At 40.0% G+C, this 20,644-nt stretch overlaps 1 protein-coding gene across 1 annotated transcript in view; it reads right to left on the reverse strand.

Annotated features, from left to right (window-relative positions):
- LOC139139142 (uncharacterized) overlaps nucleotides 1-20,644 on the reverse strand; it is a 44,731-nt gene that overhangs the window by 15,068 nt on the left and 9,019 nt on the right. Inside the window, exons 5-24 of the mRNA XM_070707948.1 lie at nucleotides 18,380-18,495; nucleotides 17,053-17,361; nucleotides 15,386-15,616; nucleotides 14,493-14,783; nucleotides 11,143-11,379; nucleotides 9,742-9,950; nucleotides 9,482-9,589; nucleotides 9,048-9,197; nucleotides 8,582-8,711; nucleotides 8,230-8,397; nucleotides 7,831-8,033; nucleotides 6,867-7,044; nucleotides 4,711-6,210; nucleotides 4,280-4,393; nucleotides 3,980-4,191; nucleotides 3,655-3,762; nucleotides 2,189-2,344; nucleotides 1,287-1,455; nucleotides 736-912; nucleotides 341-546 (exon numbers count right to left, since the gene is read on the reverse strand). Of these exons, the coding sequence (XP_070564049.1) occupies nucleotides 341-546; nucleotides 736-912; nucleotides 1,287-1,455; nucleotides 2,189-2,344; nucleotides 3,655-3,762; nucleotides 3,980-4,191; nucleotides 4,280-4,393; nucleotides 4,711-6,210; nucleotides 6,867-7,044; nucleotides 7,831-8,033; nucleotides 8,230-8,397; nucleotides 8,582-8,711; nucleotides 9,048-9,197; nucleotides 9,482-9,589; nucleotides 9,742-9,950; nucleotides 11,143-11,379; nucleotides 14,493-14,783; nucleotides 15,386-15,616; nucleotides 17,053-17,361; nucleotides 18,380-18,495 (4,972 nt within the window). The remainder of the gene's footprint in view (nucleotides 1-340; nucleotides 547-735; nucleotides 913-1,286; nucleotides 1,456-2,188; nucleotides 2,345-3,654; nucleotides 3,763-3,979; nucleotides 4,192-4,279; nucleotides 4,394-4,710; nucleotides 6,211-6,866; nucleotides 7,045-7,830; nucleotides 8,034-8,229; nucleotides 8,398-8,581; nucleotides 8,712-9,047; nucleotides 9,198-9,481; nucleotides 9,590-9,741; nucleotides 9,951-11,142; nucleotides 11,380-14,492; nucleotides 14,784-15,385; nucleotides 15,617-17,052; nucleotides 17,362-18,379; nucleotides 18,496-20,644) is intronic.

A 20,644-nucleotide genomic window follows, 5' to 3' on the forward strand; every position in this document is an offset into this window, starting at 1 on the left:
TGAAAGAGAATGGTTGAAAGATTCCTTCAGAAAAGTTTGAGCAAAAATTTAAGTCTTTCACTTTCGAGGCGCATACTACCTTCACAGAAAATCTTAACACGTCACGACGATAGTGAGAGTATGAGATAGCGAGTATGTGAGTGCACGCGCTTCATGAACTCTGCACTCGTGTGGAGGAGTCGCAGTCAGAATACATGCAATTGTAACAACGAAGCTCGGTTATTGTACGGTAGCACTCTTTTTCAGGGGATTGGGCCATGCGGTTTTGACTGTGATGTCTTCGCTAGGTGACTGGGTGCCATTTGTGAGTTCGAATCCGACAGAAAGTTTACTGAATTACCTCAACAACGCTGTCACCATATTCACACGAGCAGAGTTCTGCAGGCACACACAGACCAGGCTCTTTGAACACTTCACCCACCGAACAGGTACAGCCATCGACGAGTCGTCGTTCTGGACACCGATAATGAGGCTCTTGATAATCGCACGTGTGAGGACAGGGAGATACTGTGATATTGTATACTTGACCATTACCACATGACAGAGCTGCTTAGAATGGAGACAAATTTGATAGATTACCGACAGTACTGACCCCTACTCAAATAAACAACTTTTCGGCCCACTTGGAAACCAGGCTGCCAGTGAGAGTGTGAGCAGGTAGCATCAAAACAATACGGAAAGTAAGTCAATAGAGCAATTAAATTTGTAGGAGGAGCAGTTACTTGTAACACTCACGACAGAAATCGTCTCTTCTCCAATCGACAGCAATGCCGTTGTCCAAACACACCTGGGCATATGCTTCAGCGTTCATACACATCCCACGTTTATCAGGTAATTTAGCACACAAGTCGAACATACAGGCGCTGAAGAAGTGCTCGGGGTCAATAACTTCATGACAAACAGAAAATGGACCTATATGTAGTAGCAGAAAAAAAACCCAGAGGATTAAAATTAAGATGTGATCACACGAATATATCACCCCTTTCATGCATTTAGTTCACATGTCTGCCCATGTGTCTGCATGTCTGTGTGTCAGTATATATGTCAGAGTGTCAGTATGTATGTCAGTATGTATGTCAGTATGTATGTCAGAATGTATGTATGTATGCTTGCTAAAATTGTCTGACAACGTTGAGATAGCGTGAACGTAACTGGCAGTCGTAACAGAATCTAACTTCCTGAAAGATAAAGTGAAATATTTCATGTTTGTATCTCACCAGTAATTGAAAGGACGATATGCTCTTTTCGTTGAAGAAAGGACAAGCGATCCACATGATATTTATTACCGCTACTACGTGTAAGTATCGAGCACAGTAGGTGGGCCTCGGTGGCTGTTTTGATGTCGTCGGCACAGGGGCTGCATCCTCGTGCGTTTGAATCACAGTCATCGGTGTTAGCAAGCCAAGTATTGCCAAACATGGCTGCTCGGTGTGGCTGTTCCATCTCATCAGGCATCTATAGAAATACAGGCAAAGCCGAAAGAGAATGATCAACGATGAGTGGTCAGAGAGAATATATTTGCTATTTGCAAACGAAACTGTCTTTATTTAGACGCAGATGCCCATGTTCAAACATACAAGTAGACTCTGGAGCGAGATCTGTCTAGGGTGTGGATAAGAATCTTGACATTCGTAAAATATTACCACGAAACACGTCGCTGTAATTTTTTTCTATGTATAAACGAAAAGTCCATGGTTATTTTCAGCATCTGCGTATATAGAGAAAACGCAATTAATTTCTCACCACCCGATGGTACTTAAGGTAGTATGCGCCTCGAAAGTGAAAGACTTCATCTTTTGGCTCAAAATTTTCTCAATGACTCTTTCAACCATTATCTTTCAAAATCAAGAATAAAAATCGGGGGTTACCGTACAAATTTTAGTACTAGAGAAACAAATAACCGACGATTTACCGATATTTGAAATTCAAAATGGCCGCCATCCCCTGTGTTAACTCTATGGAGAAAAATAAAATTTTCGATTTTCCAAAAACTAAGCCGGTGAAAATATTTCTTACAGCAACGGCTTTAAAATGAAACCACACAAGTGGTATATCAGGAAAGAAGTGAAAGCTTGAAAGTCCGAATATTTGTCCCCCAGGCGAGTCACGGTTCTACCTTAACATCTAGACAACATCATACTCTGTCTTCTCAAACATTCCCATATACATAACACTATTGATTTCTTACTATCTTTCCTTCTGGATCCATAAAGTCATCATCTGGATCGTTGTTGTAGTTGCCACAGAGACCACGTACCAGACCTTTGTACGACTCGGAAACTTTGACGTCACCATAGTGATCACCGTCCCATCGTACTACCAGACCAAAATCAGTGGCCAAACTCTAAAGGAACGGATACTTTCTGATCAACGCACTGCCAATATACACGCCCACGTGCATTCGCAGATAGGCCGTGTAATGTAGAATCAAAGTCATATAAGCAATAAAGCACACCGGCGACGGTAGACCAGTTCACGACATATTTGCACGAGCGATAGCAAGTGCATATAGGAAGTAAACCGGTCAAAATCTCGTGGTATACCGTTGTTCGGTGTGATTTATTGCTATTATATTATGAGAGTATATTGAAATTCTAGCGTGGGAACATCAAAAAGGGATTTTTGTTCAAGCTGAGAGCTCGCGCGTATGCCAGTCGTGGTATATCGCCAATATACCACGGTTCTATTGGCATATCGCCCAATCAGATCGCTGTATTTTCGCAATCAATATACTGGTATGATATAATCACGATTATATCATACCAGTATATTGATGGTGCAAATACAGCGATTGGATTGGTCGAGACGTGAAAAGAACCGTGATATATTCGTTATATTCCACGGCTAGCACACGTGAGAGCTTTCGGGTTGAGCAAAAATCCTTTTTTGATGTTCTATGCCTGAATTTCAATATACCGTCATAATATAATAGCAATAAACCACACCCAACAACGGTATACCACGAGATTTTGACCAGTTCCCTGCATAGATGTACTCGCTATCGCTCGTGCACATATGTCGTGAACTGGTCAAATCTCGTGGTTTACCATCGCTTGGAGTGGTTTATTGGCATATTTTGGTTAGAAATTCATATAAATGTGCATCTTTGTTGGACACTCTGAAGCAACATTAAAACATTTCAAATTATACAAAGTTGTGAAAATACTGTTCTGAAGCGTTTCCTGTATAAATATAATATGTAATTTCATTGCATGAAACCGTATAATTACAATATTAGCATGTATTATTGCCTATATTTCGGCTGAATAGTGCATATACAAAATAAATACAGTCGAGAATCCACTGCTTGTATTCAGCACGCCTGTATTCATGCGGACTGATGTGAATTCACGTGTATTATTCTATAACAAAGGCAACAAAGTTAGTGCGAATTTATCGGTATTATTGGCTTTGATGCAGTGTAACCTTCAGTTTGGGTATTTGAGAAATGTGATTGTAACATGATTGGAACTAATTTTGGATAATTGGATTTTCATATTTTTCAAATTTCTCAAAAGTGTTAGGTGCCGTATAGCTGAATGTTACAATATTGCAAATTACTCATAAAAACCAGTGTGTAGATGAAATCGACATTACTTCACCAAATTAGTTCCAATCGTGTTTTGTACAATCTCCATTATTCACATTACTCACAACATATCGTCCTGTCCTGCTCACACGTATCTGTGACGACACGGCATACGGTAGGGTCACAGAAACACCATCACTTTTAACCTTGCCGTCTCTCAATAGTTGTATCTCCTAAAAAGAAACGATGTACACAATGAACATATCGAAGTTATTTCAGGACCTCTAATTGGACATATTAAACTGTTTTCAAAAAGGTTCTGGAGTTCCCACATTCTGTAGAACTATGTCCTATAATAGTATATTAAATGGTGAAATATCAACCAAAACAAAAAAACAAAACACAAACAAAACAAAACATCGAATACTTTATATGTTTGCCATTTCTTACCCGGCCATAAACGATGACTGTAAGTCCCTGTGTTATGCTCAGTGTCTCGGTGTCTTTTCTGAAAGCTTGATTACTTGCCACCACTCGAAATGACGTCATCTCGTAAGTTGCACTTTCAGACAAAATATAGTCACATTCCCCCTGGAAATCGTATTTCTCTCCATCGAAGGTGATATAGTGTGGATCACCCCACACGTAACAAACAGCATACTCTGCGAAAAAAAAGTTTGAAGCATAGATGATTGATATTGTAGTTAATTAAAAGGATTATTTCTGTTTTAAAAAAGCGAAGATAGATACCTTTTTCACAGTTCTTTCCTTCGAATCCGGGTTTGCAAATACAATCATATCTGTCAACACCGTCAACACAAGTTCCTCCGTTCACACATGGATCACTACAACACGCCTCAGTTTCTGCAAAAGAAAGCAATTGCACGTACTCCATAAGCCCAGTAATTGTCACGTGACGATTCCATGCGCAACAACTATGATTTTACCTTTCAAAGAATTCTATCACTTTTATACGTCAGTTTCTATGCTTCTATCCTGCGTGTTTTTAACATTTCTTGCCACTGCTAGGAAACTGTGCTAATACTTTACTTTACTTTACTTAAACTTTACTTTACTTTACTTTACTTTATTGCCGATTTAAATTGTTTACAAAACATGTAATAAGTTCGATTATGCATTTATAGATAACAGTGGCAATACAACAATATGCCTTGACATACCTGCGCAGAACGTCTCATCAACCGGTGGTATCCATTTTCCATTCTCACACTTACTCACACCTGGACCATGCAACTCAAACCCTTCATCACACCCGAAGTAGACGGTAACGTTAGTGTCAGCGGGAAACTCGTAGGCTCCGTCTTGATAACCGTTTAATGGCGCTCCTGGATTCTGACATAACGGTTCACACTCGGGTAACTGTCCACTCCAGCTGCCGTCATCTTTGCAAACGATTGCCTTGTTACCTGTGATTGTGTAACCATCATCACAACAGAATGTGGCGACTGTTCCCGGTGTAACCGGGTAAACGTGGTCTTCACGTACTTCACCATTTACTAGTTTGCCAGGTTCATCGCAACCGCCTTGACAAACTGGGGGAGGGTGGCTCCACGACCCCTCTTCGCATACGATGACAGGGTGGCCAGTCATGAAGGACAAGTCTTCACAATCAAAGGCAAGAGATGTTCCAGAACACACGGGAAAGTGAGTGACGTTGGTGCTACCACCGCTGGGTACGCCTGGATCGTCACACACTCTGAGGCAGAGGGGTAAAGGGTGTGTCCATTGTTGGATATTGCATGTACTTGTATAAGTAGGGACACATTCACCTGTGACTGGGTCGTGTAATCTGTGACCTTCGTCGCATTCGAAAGTCAAAACAGTGCCATCTAGTACCGGAAAATGGACTCCTTCAAGTTGGCTTTGGTAACCATTAATCGGAAAGCCAATATCGTCACATAGCGGTACACAGCTCGGTACCGCAGCTGTCCAGTGACCGTCTCTGCATGTTGTTGTGTTGCTGCCGACTAGGGCGTAACCATTCTGACATTCAAACGTTACTGTTGTACCAGAACATGCCGGATAACAACACCCGTCCACCTGCATTCCATGTCTTGGATAGCCTGGGTTCTCGCAACTCTGTCTGCAAACCGGTAATGGATTAGACCAGGAGCCATTCAGACACTCTGTGCTGGCGTTGTGAAGACATGCTCCACTCTGGCTGTCGTGAAGAGCATACCCTGTGTCACAGCCAAAATATACCCAAACATTGTCTTTAACAGGAAATCGGCGGTGTCCCATTTGGTGACCGTGTTCTGGTTCACCGGGGTCTTCACATACTTGTGAGCATTTAGGAACATCATGGTCCCACGAACCATCATTACAAATCAGTGTGGCATGCCCGATGAGATCTCTTGGCAGTTCGCATGTAAAAGTGACGTTGCTTCCTGAACAAGTCGGGTAAGTAATGCCGCCTAACTGGTAGCCATTGTCGGGAGTGCCCGGATTTCTGCAGTCCATCTGACATACTGGTAGTGGATTTGACCACGTGCCCAGGGTGCAGACCGAAAACCAATCGGCTATGCATTGGCCAGTGTGGGGATCATGTAGTGTCCAACCGTGTTTGCAGTAAAAAGACAGCTTTTGACCATTAGACACGGGGTAGTTGTAATTTTGCAGAGTACCGCCATTTGTTAGCTGGCCAGGGTCGTCACATTTTCCTGATTTAGAAAACATATAACGCATTTTAAGTAGTAAGCGCCTCGCAAGTGAAAGACAAACTTTTGTTCAAACTTTTCTCAAGGAATCTTTCAACCATACTATTTCAAAATCAAGAATAAAAATGAGCAAATTTTGGTACTAGAGAAACAAACTGCCCAAGATTACCGACATTTGAAATTCAAAATGGCCGCCACCCTGTGTTAACTCCATGGAGCTGAAAAATAAAATGTTCGATTTTCAAAAAAGTAAGACGGTCATTTGTTGCACCATGAGCTTTAAAATGAGTCCCCACATGTGGTAGATTAGAAAAGCATTGGAAAAGTTTGAGAGTCCCAATATCAGTCCCCGAGGCACATTCTTCATTAAGAGCATTTATAAACATGTGAGGTGTATGAATTACGGAAACTGATGCCGGTTTATCCTATGTTGCTGTTTTACATACCAATCGAAAGAATTGTTCATCTAATCAGTTTTTTGGCCTTTACAATTCGTCGATAACTCAGATTTGCTCGATTGAGAAAATTGACAGCCCTGACATCATAGTACAAACGTGATAAATAATTGAGAACTTTGTTAATAAGAAAACGTCCGGTCCTCATATGCTTCCTAATGTTCATGTAAAGATGTCACAAACCTCCGAATAATCTATACTTACTTGTGCAGCTTAATCCATTGCCTTCATAATAGGGTACATTGCACACACACATCCGGACACCATTGATGATGAGACACGATGCGTTGTCGTCACACTGCTTCGGAGTGCAAACCATGACACGGCTATCCGTACACGTACATATTTGTGTACAATCTTCGTTGAGCGTAACATCACCAGTCTGTAGAGAATGAAAATGTGATTTGTTATCCCTGATAATGTCCCCGGCCAAGCTCATATTGCAGTTCATATATGTTTGTCTTTACCAAATCTCTAAGTGGTGACATAGTTATTTAGCGTACACTTAAAATGTGACTTCTAACTATCATTGAACTTTGCACTATAGCCTGAAAATTTAGTCTCAATGAAACGTCCATTGTGCAGCAAAAAGACAAAATTGTAAGGAACAATATTTCTATTAAACTTTATATCTATCTGCAGGAAATATGTCAACTAATGATATTTTATAAGCTGAGACAGAGATATGCAGACAGATAAACTGCTATGAGAAAATTTTGACAGAAGAAAATACACCGAGACATGTATTTCGTAAGATACACTGGACATAAAGGCCAATGGCCTGTACTACTGAATAATATATCATATCATATCAATATCATATCAACATCACATCACATCACATCACATCACATCACATCACATCACATCACATCACATCACATCCCATCCCATCCCTTCCCATCCCATCCCATCCCATCCCATCCCATCGCATCGCATCACATCACATCACATCACATCACATCACATCACATCACATCACATCACATCACATCACATCACATCACATCACATCACATCATATCATATCATATCACATCATGTCAATGAAACAGGGATCGGTAGACCAACACATTGATGGCGGAAAGACACCCAGACAGACATGAAGGTCAATATTGCATGCAGATTACTTCATTAATTCACAATGCCGTCTAAACTTGACACTTACAGAATAATAATAGCCATTATTTTCACATCCACATGTGACAGGATCGACACATTTGTTGCCATCCAGTACAGTTCCGGGTGGGCAGAAACACCCTTCTACGCAGTCGCTATTGCTACACGTATTACTCGCATTAGGATCTACACAGGTGTCCATGCACGCAGGTCCACATTTCCGATACGTTGTTCCATTTTCACACTTTGGAGCTGAGGACAAAACGAAAATTTACACGATCACTACTTTAGGTTTTAGATAAGAAAACACACGTTTCACACCAAAGGGCGTTGCATAAAGTGGAGACATCGTTCAAATACGATAGTTTTTGATGTTATAAAGATTTCACAAGTCACCATTGTCCAGCTGCGATCGCCTCTGAGCAGAGCAAAGTACATGTATACTTACGGCAGAAATTTTCGTTTCTCCAGTCTCCAATGTCAACCATAAACGCAGAACAGAGCCTAGCATAGTATTCCACAACAGGGCACGGATCAGCAGTGATACAAAAGTCAAAAAGACAGGACTGGTAGTAAAGTACGGGATTCACGTCAATATGGCAGTTTGAAAATGGTCCTGTCGAGGGACAGAAACGACGATTAGTTTTGCTCAGCAGGTACTCACACAAAAAATGTTAATCAAAAGTAATGTGTCGAAACTTCACACTTTAGTCCACAATTCAATCAAACGATACACATTACGTCATTTTAAAATTGGATACATGTTTAAAAGTTCGATTGATAGTCATAAGCATACTAACCCGTCTGATCAATAATAACCCCACATTCATTGACTCCATACAATGCAGGACATACAGGACTGGTGACCTGTGTAGGAGTACAGCTTCCACCTACTTCCCAACTATTACCAAAGTCGTTCACAGCATCCACCTATAAAGTAGAACACTCATGTTTAGAAACAGTAGTGATTCTCAGCATATGTTTTAAAGTCCACTACATTTTCAAGATGACGACGACGACGACGATGATGATAATGATGATGGTGATGATGATTACGATAATGATGATTGTGGCTGTTGTGATGACTGTGGTGATATTGCTGATGAACAAGACAACAGTGATACTCGAAGTTCAGTTGTTGTCCCACCTTAACTTTGAACTTGAACATTACAAAATTAGCTTTGGAATGATACATTCAAACACTATTCATAGGTGGTTCACGATGATTGATTCTATTTTGTCAGGGTTTTCTCCATGAACACATACCTGCACATTGCCTTGCGCAAAATAACCGTTCGATCCATATCTACCGCACAGTCCATCAGTGTTGTACTTGTAAGGGTCTTCCGGTACCTTGACAATGACATGATGGTATCCATCATAGCTTACGTAAACATCAAAATCAGTTTCGACGACCTGAAGAGATGGGAGGATTCCGTTAGATATTTGGTATGTTTGACCTGAAGAGAGTGTTCATATACATATCTGCGATCTCACGTGATAAGAACAGATCTAGAAGCATCATATACACATATATGAAACACAATTTTAAGCCTAATAATCCTAAGTATTGTGAAATCATTATAGGCAAATCTTGCATCACAATGTTATTGTACCGAAAAGGGAAAAAGGAGGGGGGGGGGCAGCAAAGAATGAAGATGACTGAAATAACGAAAACAATGAACAAATATACTACTTACAGTGGAGTAACCACTCCGACGGACAAACACACCGGCAACAGGATTGACGGGAAGATTTACTGTAATGCCGTTTACACGAACTTCGCCACCTTCCATGAGACGTATTTCCTGAAATGGGAGCATTCATTACATTACAGCATGTATTGAACAGTCGAACAGGATTGTTCATTTATACAAAGAAAACGTTTATATTATAATGTTAACATTGAAAACAAGCGAGAGACATTTTCAAGGCAGTCTCCATTGCTGTGTCCACCTACCGTACTGCTGACCGTTATGTTTACTTCTTTCGTGACTGAATACTCAGACTCTGCAGACACAGGTCGATTCAAGACTGTTATGTTGAATCCAGACGTCGATGACTGGTTTGTCGTAACCAATACATAGGTGCAATTGCCTTGGAAATCATAATGTTCAGCGTTCAACGATACGTAGTGAGGATCTCCATACGTTGTACATACTGCACGCTCTTCATGAAAAAATATAATATTTGAAGTATATTATGTAATGTTTTGTACATTCTGTATGTTAAAAATATTACTATATTAAAGACAGACAGATAATATTTTTCTGTTATCTTTATTTACTATATCTTGGGTGTTTTCATGGTGTAATTCAAATTAGTTCTGTCAGTTAATTCTCGTGACTACACTAGTACAGAAATTTGCGAGAAATTTGCGAGAAATGGACACTTTCTCGCTGTATTGCGAGAAGTAAGCGAGAAAACATACTTTCTTGAAATCAAGCTGCGAGAACTATGTTTTCTCGCTCTGCATCTGCGAGAAATTGTGAAATTTTTGTGAAATGCTTACACAGAAGAATGCACTTTCTCGCAGATGCAATGCGAGAAAACATATTTCTCGCTGACTGATTGCGAGAATTCAGTTTCTCGCAGGTGCTGAGCGAGAAAACACAGTTCTCGCCAGCTGATTGCGAGAAAATTAAATTCTCGCTAGGTTATTGCGAGAAAGTTATGTACTCTCGCTTACTTCTCGCAAAAAGCGAGAAAGTGACCATTTCTCGCAAATTTCTCGCAAATTTCTGTACTAATGCTAGCTTTTCTGTCACATATTTTGGTAACTTAAAGGATAATCTCAACGAAGCGTATGATTTTCTCGTCCTTCATCAGCCTGTCATATTGTTGAGTAAACGCTGTTTCTAGTCCCACAAACCAATGCCAGTGGGTATATGGCACAGGTTGTTAAAGATCGGTGACTCCTGCTGGGCCGTGCCGGGAATGGCAGAGGCACTCGTTTTCGTCGCCACGCGAGCTGATATTACGCTCCAATGAAGTCCCCCAGAGCGCTGAAAACAACTACCGCTAACCATCGTCAGTCCGTACCCTACACTCATTGAGAGACAACATTCAAAATGTGCATCTCTGCGTAACTCAAAAATGCAATATAAATCGATATTTTATGTGCCATTCCAGGACTGGTGTACACGAAAACGAATACTAAAATGTTTTAGAAAGGAAATGTCACCCAAATATTGTTTGTCAGCTTGTAAGAGAATTGGGAAATACAAAGGCGTGATAGAGATATAAACTGTCAACGACGTTTGTTTGTCACTAAACCCGATAACACACGAAATCATCTGCAAAACAATCTAAATCATACTTGATTTATATTCGCCATTGAAGATTAAAGATCATCAGTTACCTTTAACACGCACGTCAAATGTGCATTCGTCAACGATAACAGCATTATCAATCAACCGGTAGGTGACAGACGTTGTACCGATGTCGAACAGGTCACCGGGATCATGATCAGAGAATTGTAGACTTGTAGGTTTGAGACATTCTGCTTGAGGTAGGGTCCACCTCACCGGCGCCTTGTCCACACCGTCTGCATACACGGGGTCTGGATCACTCGGACACACGGTGTAGGCAGGGGTATCTGCAGGGTGAACGTAGACAGTTCAGGAAAAGTCATTAGAAGACGAGAAGAAGGGATTATGTGGTAAAAGTGTTGATGTAGAAATATATGTGCATGGAGTCCTGCTGGGTTCTTGCTGTTTACAATGTCTCTCGATTTTGAACTCGAACATGAATAAGTTCGGCGTTATCGTAAAGTGTTCAACTATTCAATTCATTCATTATTCTAAAATCTGGACCATTAGACCTTGGGAGGGGGGTGGTCACAATGCAATTGTGAAAATTTTTTTTTTACTATTGTAAATTTCTAAATTTTTTTTTTCTAATTGAGATTAGCTGTGCAAATTTTTTTTTTCAGAGTAAATTTTCAGATTTAAATTTTTTTTTAGTTCGTCGCTGTCTGAAGATAAAGATGGCAAAGATGTGGTGCAAAGCACCACAAGCGGCCGCACAAGCGGTCACTGGGGGGGGGTCAGGAGGGGGGTGCCCCCCTCCTGCTGTTGGAGCTTTTGAAAAATAGAGATTAAAATGGTGTTATTTGGTGGCACTTGTGGAGTATTTTTGTGGGGGGAGGTCAGGAGGGGGTGTCCCCCCTCCTGCCGTTGGAGCTTTTGAAAAATAGAGATTAAAATGGTGTTATTTGGTGGCACTTGGGGAGCATTTTTTTCAGATTACACATCTTCCTCTGAAACATGGTCTTCTTGCTCCTCAGTAGCTTCCTATAGTTTTGAAAATTGACTATTTTGGTTTCCTGGCTTCCCTTTCTACTGCATGGTGAAATGCCTACATTCACCCCACCAAACATCATGCATATCTCATGATTTACAATTGGTGATTTTGACAAGCTTAGAAGCTGTCTGCAAAATACAGTGAACTTTGCATATTTGTGTTTTTAGAGCAATTGTTGCCCTTTTTTGATCAAAACATCTATTTCTCTGTAGCAGCATGTCCAAATTGATTGGATGTGTATAGATGTGGTGAAATTTCAATATTTGTCTTTTCAGGGCAATTTGTGCCATTCATGGTCAAAAAATCTGTATTCTCTGAAAGGGCTTGTCCAATTTCTTTGAAATTTGCTACATAAGTCCCTTAAGATTTGTTTAAATCATGCTCTTTTTTGTGGTGGAAAAATTCTTCAGATAATTGTCATTCAGCATTTGCTACACACAAACGATTATTCATGCAGATTTATTCAGTATTTGCTATCGAGAAACTTTCAAAGTTCAACCCTTTTGTGTGTTTTGTGTTGGGATTTGTTGGATAGATGGCATTCTACGTAGTGTATTCTTGAGTGTTAAAAATGTGTTGCTGTTGTTTTTGAGGCTGTTTTTTGAGAAAAAAGGCTTGAAAATGCCTTTTTAAAAGCAAAATAATACATAATGACTTGATATGTTGTTTTATCATTATTGACGTTTTCTACTTGTTCACCCATTCTTGCATTCATCATTGCAATAACATGCTGAGAAAAAAATGAACATGATGTGGCCTGCATCTGTTTACCTTGATCTTAAAAGGCAAATACAACTTTCTGTCTTGACAACCATACCATAGTTTCAATGTTTTACCTAGTGTACCTGCTTGGTTTGTACGCAGGAAACAAGTAGAAAACAGGCTCTATAATTTTATAAATTTTAAAGTGATCAGAATACAAAAGTCCTGAAAAGATAAAATAATCACAACTTCCAGTATAAGGGATACAGTCACTCTAAATGTATAAATTGAAATTAAAATGTGCCTGGAGGATGTACTAAAAAATACAGAAAGTTGCTTCTGTTGGTAAAATCTAAAAAAATTTCAAGATTTTAAAGACTTTTGCAGATTTTTTTTTTTGCATTTGTCTTCTTATTTATTTTTTTATTTTGCAAACTAGTTTGAAGTATTTTTTCCTAACTTTCTGCTCTGAAATTTTTTTTTCTGTTTTTGACCACCCCCTCCCAAGATCTAATGGTCCGTCCCTAAAATCCGTCTACATTAAAAAGTCCATGTTACACAGTGTTTACCTCTAAAGTGGCCTAAGTTAAAAGACGATGCAACAACTTATTGTTACCCCAGGCATTTTCTCAGAGCTGTGCAAAGGGAGCTATTATAAAGCCTGACAATGTGTCCGAGTACATTCAATTGTCGCCTCTATGAATTGACAATAAATTACCGCTATTATTTTTATTTTCACGCTTTCTACGAAAATTTCCCTCACTATTCTTTCATTCGGACTCCGAGGAATGTCTTCAAGGAAGTAAACAATACTTCAGCGGCCGCATCGTGACAAACGAAGAATGTGCATACCATGATATTACTTCGTGTTTGTACAAAAAAAAACCCAGACCTTTTCAGTGTTTTTGAGGCCACCGAGCCGTTCAATCGTAAATCAGTAAATCTGGGCGTTACATGTTACCTTGCGGCATAATACCACCTGTTCTGTTGAGAAGCGAACAGGTAATATATCTTCATCAAATTAACTGCTGTACTGTAGAGGTAGCAACCTTACATTACAGCAAGTCATCCAATAAATCAGGTAGGAGTGACCTCACACACAAAGAAATGTAGACAGCGTTTACTGCATAAACGGGGAATAGACAATACAAAATGAAGCGATGTACGTCTGTCACCATAACCTAATTACATTTCTTGTTAACCTGAAAGAAGAGCAATTGTACAAAAATACCTGACGACACGAAGTGAAAATGAAATTATGGGCGGATATCTTTGCCTGTATTTAAGCGAAATGAAGGTGCCGAATTGTGTATCATATAGTTGATGATCTTGCCAAGAGAATATCCTCGAACTAGCCCACCTAAGGATTTTCTTTTTCAACTAAAGGCCTCCTCATAAAGTGATCTACCAAATCTTTACATTCAATTCATTATTAGTATTGGTCGCCATGCAAACTGTTATTAGTATGCATAAGAAGCGCTGACACATCAGTTTTCAACAAAATGTTGATATCTTAGTAGACAGACTCTTGCTGTTAGTCGCCATTTATACCCAGCGAGCCCAGCCGTGCAGTTTGTCCGTACGATTATAGTCATTTAAGTGTCAGCATATACGAAAGGCGAAAAATGGCGACCCATCCCAAAAAAACACCGGCCCACCCCTCTGTAATTTGTGTCCAGTCCCTAATGATAAGTATTGACCAACCCGTGGTTCTGAAAGTCCTTTCACTGGTAGCAGCTTCCTCCGACCCAGCGATGCTCACAACCCAGTAGATGTACGTTGAAGTCCTGGATAAACCCGACGCAAGGCACGATGTTGACGGATGTACGCTCTCGCAGAATGTGTACGTGGTACCACTTCCTGCTAGTAACTCGTATCCTCGGATTTCATACCTATCGGGAGTTTTACCGATGCTAACACTCTGCCAGCTTATTGAAGCCGAATTACATCTTGCATTGCCATGAAGCGTTGTAACGTCAATTGCGACCACGACAGCTGTTAAATGAGAGGAAAGGAAGAAAGAAAATTAAAAAAAAACCCCAGAAAGTGAGAGAAAAAAATATGGATTTACGGTATGGCACATGCGTGATTATGAATGGTCGATGTTTTATCACTAAATGGTTAACGGGTAATGATGAGTTGAAAATGAAATAAGTCTCTGCACCTGAATGTAGAATTAAAATACCATTTAAATATTTTGCTTTCACTTCTTACAGTAATGGTGTGAGTTTAACATAGTCCCACTGAGAAACGCAAGAAGATGAATGACGTAGTCCCCCAAAAGAAATTGTTCGAAAAATAGCCACAACTGACATTGCAAAGCAGGAGACCGTAAGAGCATGCTACAGAACAAACATTGTCAGTATTGGATTGTTGAAGTGAGAAAAACCAAGTGGGATGGTTGTCAAAACCTCGAAAAAATATTGAAACCAGTATTATTTGAAATGGCCTGTAATTCCGTTGCAATAAAAGAAAACAGAGTCAGTGTTATTGCATTCATTTTCATAGCTTATCATCTGAAATAACGGTCAAAACATCAATCGGTGAAAGGCAATTTTAATTTATTTGAGCAAGTAATAACTTGTGTCATATCTTACGTTCTCGGCAGGTCACGCCACCAGTGCCAACGGGACAGCTGCACACGAACCCCGGGTTTAGTCTGATACAGAACCCACCGTTCTCACAAGGATTGGGAAAACAGACATCGACAGCAGATTCACAATCCTTGCCAGTATAATCTTCACTACATGTGCAATGGTAGTCCACCCCATCGTCGCAGCATACACCACCATTTTGACATGGCTCCGATAACTTCAGGCACACATCATCTGTTGTATAGTAAGACATATATACAACAAACATGAAATTATTGATCGCTAGTGGTCATTGAATAGTGCTAGATAAATATGTGCATAATCACCCCTCCCCTAACGTATTTGTCTACACATAAAGTCATATTAACAATCTTGCAGACAATAATTGAATACCAAAATTCTGGGAAACGATTTCTTTCCACTGCAGACAACGTGAAGAAATGCAGGCTGACGTGCGGAAATACGTTGGTGTACAGATCAATTTCGATAATTTAAAGTTCAAACCTTATTTGTAGTCGATGTAGTGTTTGCTCAAAATATCCACTTTATTATGCCGTGAGATATTACAGTACACCGAGTTGCCTGATATACTGCACCTTAGTTTCAATTTAGTGCCATACCATACATTGCAGTACAGCAACGGAATCAGGACGACAATTGTTATCTTATCTAAATTGGCACACTATTGAATCATGGTTTCGAGGTCGTGTTTGCTATGGTGTTAAGTATTTGAAATCACGACAAGGGGATATTGTTCCGATTTAATTAGGAGACACCTTTGAAGGCTACAAATCACGCCTCAAGAAATACTGACAATAATTTTACTTTGCCGCCAAAGAAATCATCTAAGCTAGTTGTTCTTTTTATATCATGCAATCGGCTACGTTTAACAGTTTGCCTGCAAAGTTTTAAGATTTTGTCTGATTTATTTACTGTAGCTTTCTTCCTTGTCTTCCTATACCAGTAACTTAAATTTGCATTTTTTTATTCCATTGATTAATGTTCCTTGTGTTGAGGATATACTTGTTCGATTTTTGTTTAACTTTTTAGATATTAAGATTATTAACTTTTCCCCGAGATATCAGTCTTATGAACGGGGGAGTTAACCGGTGTAATATAAATAATAAATGAATAAATAAATAAATAAATAAATAAATAAATAAATAAATAAATAAATAAATAAATAAATAAATAAATGAATAAATAAATAAATAAATAAATAAATAAATAAATAATAAATACGTTGTATATTCTGACTGTTGATGTTCTCTGAAAGCACTTGAGTAAGCATCATTATTTGGACTGTTTATCGAATTGCAATGTGTATTCTAGTATCAGCAGACGTATTCTGTAAAATTATGACGGAACAAAACTGCCAAAAACATGGGTGACTTTTACGATATAGAACTGATGACTTATCTGCAGAGAACTTTTTTTGTAAAGGAAAGTAAGCAGTGAAAAGGACATATGTGAATTCAAGAGGTGACACACTATCCATGGAAGTGAAACACGAGAAATAATTGTGTGGAATGAGCTTTGAACTAGATTACTTTGCCGGCCACTGTCACCAACTGAAAGTGTGATGGAAGGAACCGTTTTGTGAGTTGAACGATAAGCCATAGGTAACCTAAGCATGGTGAACTGAAAAAAAAAATCGTCTGCGTCCTTACCACTCTGTACTTTGATTTTGTCGACAAATTCACCGGACTCGTCCATAACGAAGATATATACATCGTACAGTACGCCTTGCGCAATGTCAGCAATGGTGTAACGCATACGACCCGTGATTAGATCAAACATTTCACTCAAATCCTCGTCTCTGAGAGTGACGGTGTCGTTACCATCCGCTGTAGGAGGTGATATCTGTAGGACAAATCCGGTCGCCGACAGTGGGTCACCATCTATTCTCCAACTCACTGACAACCGCCCCGAACACCTCTCATCGATGGCAGCGTTGATAAACACGTTACGGTAAAATGCTGTAAACAAGTTGAAGTAAAATCGATGTCTCTGAGTTTTGGGTGGGTTCATTCAACTGAGACAAACACAGCGGGGTCTTCGGCACGCATAGCATACACATTGTGTATACTTGTACCGACGTGACATATACATTTCTATCACTCATCCGTGCAAGTAATGTTTTGCAAGTCAGATCGCGTTTTCTCTAAGAAGTCTCGGGAATCCACCCGTCTTTCACAATCGGAGAAACCTGTGTAATCATACCACATTCAATCAGACTTGAATTATCGATTGCATGGTGGGATCAAAAATACCTGCAGAACTTGTGTATTCCATCCATGAGTTGTGATTTTGTGCACTAGATAATTCCTTTGTCTCTCTGCCGAGCTATATGTCTGTCTATGTGTCTTAGCCGCCGTCTGTTTCTGTCGCCTTTGTGTTTATCTGTCTGTCTGTCTGTCTGTCTGTCTCGCAGATAAAAATTGCCAACAACTAAATTATGTTTTTGTGACAAAACCTCATAGAACTATTATTGCGAGACATTGGTAATGCCGCCTACACATGGAAAAATACCGTCACGGTGGTCATTGTCAGATAAATCTACCGGTTTTTTGACTTAGGTTGTAATTCGCCTCGAAAGTGAAAGTCTTAAACTTTTGCTCTCCAGAAGGTATATTTGCACCATTCTTTTACCAAATCAAGAATAAAAATCTGGGATCACCGTGCAAATTTTGGTATTAGAGGAACAAATTACCCGATATTTACCGATATTTGAAATTCAAAATGGTCGCCATCCCTTTGTTAACTCTACGGAGAATGATAAAATTTTCGATTTTTGAAAAGCTAAGACGGTGAAAAGTTTTCTCACACCAAGACTTTAAAATGAACCCCACAAGTAGTATATTAGAAAATAATTCAAAAAGTTCGAGATTCCCAATATATGTCTCCGAGGCGCATCAAGGTTCGCCCCTTTCGGTAGCATCAGAGTGATTCACCTATAGACTGGGGAAAATTGACAGTCGCTGACCGAATCCCTACCTTGACAGCGTGCAAACACGTAGCAACCGTGTGTAGGATTTGCACAATAGCTGTAATCACATCTGTTGTCATCTATCGTACCCTGGCCTCTATGATTTGTACCGTTTTGTGTGTACCTTAAACAAAACATAGAATAGCTTCAAATCACTTCAGGTAAAACAAAAACAACGGTTCACGAAATATTTATGATCTGCACTGTAAAGTGTTTATTTCTAAAGGATTGGTAAAGTTTTTATAGAAGATCGTCACCTGCAACATTGTGCAGAGTTACATACATGTATATTAAAGATACATGCCGCCATAATGTCTTCTTTCAATAGTTTCAAGCAGTATTAATCTACACAGTTAAAGTGGTCGACATACGTGTTACACAAACTGTGATTTCACAGGAAGAAAAGTCGGATTTTAAATCAAATTGCATGAATCTGAGAAGTTAAATATGGGGCTCTTAGTTATCTTAATTCGGCATGGATACATGTTCATCGTCAGCTGTGTACTGCCGTAGTCATCAAGGTTTACTGTATAAGTTTGATCAAATGTCTAGGCGGCGCAAACAGCTTGAGTTGAAGTCAAGGAGCGGCCTGATACTCAGTTTCCTTCACACTGCAAACATGTCTGTGGGTCAAAGATTGGGCACGCACTATCAGGCATCAAAGTGGTCCCATATCAGTGCAGTCTTTTGCCCCCTGGCGGCTTACTGTCCTCCGCTGCGTGGACTTTTCCTAAACTTTTCTCAAACAGAAACGGAAAGAGTTGTTCGAATTTGTAAATATTTCAGAGCACGCTTGCCTACACACCTAGATATTCAACCAATGTGACTCCTTCCTTGAATTGCAGAATTGCGCAGTGATCGCACTTTGAAATCTGGTTACATTGTGATGCCTACTGCGTTCCGGATCCGGAAGGACACAATTTTTGCAATCATGGGGACATAAGGTACTGTTCAGTTTTTACGGCCGGGGGGGGGGGGCGGCAAAATCCAGGGGGGGTCATCATAATTTTGGAGTCCGCAAAGGGGGGGGGTCATCGCTTTTTCACTGGTAGGAAAGGGGGGGTCACCACATTTTCAAAAACATAATACCAACAATAAAGTTCACTTTATGCCATGGCCATGATCGACCCTCTTTACCGGCGGGCCGCCTTCGGCGGCCCACTACAATAAATATACCTTATGTATTACCCATGACCCTCTTAACGGGCAGACGCCTTTGGCGGCCCAATTCAATTAGGTTTACTTCATGCAATGGCCATGATTGACCCTCTTTACCGGCGGGCCGCCTGCGGCGGCCCACTACAATAAATTGACTTTATGTAATACCCCACGGCAATCTTACCGTAAAATTCCCAATTGAAGCCGCGGCTTGTATTAGAAACATTTTTGAGGGACCCCTGGTATCACGCACTGAATAATGGTAATGGCCGCGCGCCTTCAGCGGCCCTGTCCAGTAAAGTCTACTTTATGCAATAGCCATGATCGACCCTCTTTACCGGCGTTTTGGTTATTTTTCAGGGGGGGGGGTCATCAATTTTTTTTCGTCTGACAAAGGGGGGTCATCTTTTTTTCACAAAAAATGCAGGGGGGTCTATATTTTTTTGAACACCGGCGACAAGATTTTGCCGCCCCCCCCCCCCCCCAGGCCGTAAAAACTGAACGCTCCCTAACTTTACTAACGACTGCACTGATTAATCTAATCAAGCGTTCTTTCCTAAAATCACCGTCACAGCAAGTTTTTTAAAAAAATTACTTTTCCTGCTTCTAAGACAGAGACACCTGTTGTTTCAGCTCTATCTTTAACAACGTAAAAATCCTCATTAACAATTACATTCTTCGCATCCTGGCCCTGTAAACCTTTCGCTTTATCAAAAGATTTCAATCTAGGCCTCAACCAAAAGATTGCCGCTTTTATTGAGAATCGCTCGGCCAAGAAGTCGTCGAAGGAGAAGTTACAATGCCGTACCCGGATGTCTGTATCAAGTAGGTGGTTTTCTATACATTGATGAAAGATGAATTACTCAACGCATCACATTTTTGACCTTTTAAAACTATGCTGAAATATTTGGTGTAAACTCTAGGTTCCAGATCATTGGTCAGATCTTCCTTTTGACTTCTTCAATTCTCTGCATTCTTGAATTCCCTTTTTGCAGCTTAATGTCGAATAGCACACTAACTCCCAGTTTTCCAGATTCGATTCTATTTTAACGGTCTGTCACTAAAACCTTTGGCCAGCCTTTAGTTTGACATCACTAGTAATAAAGGTCTTGTAA

The sequence above is a fragment of the Ptychodera flava genome, chromosome 8, assembly GCF_041260155.1.
Source record: "Ptychodera flava strain L36383 chromosome 8, AS_Pfla_20210202, whole genome shotgun sequence".
NCBI classification, from domain to species: Eukaryota; Metazoa; Hemichordata; class Enteropneusta; family Ptychoderidae; genus Ptychodera; species Ptychodera flava.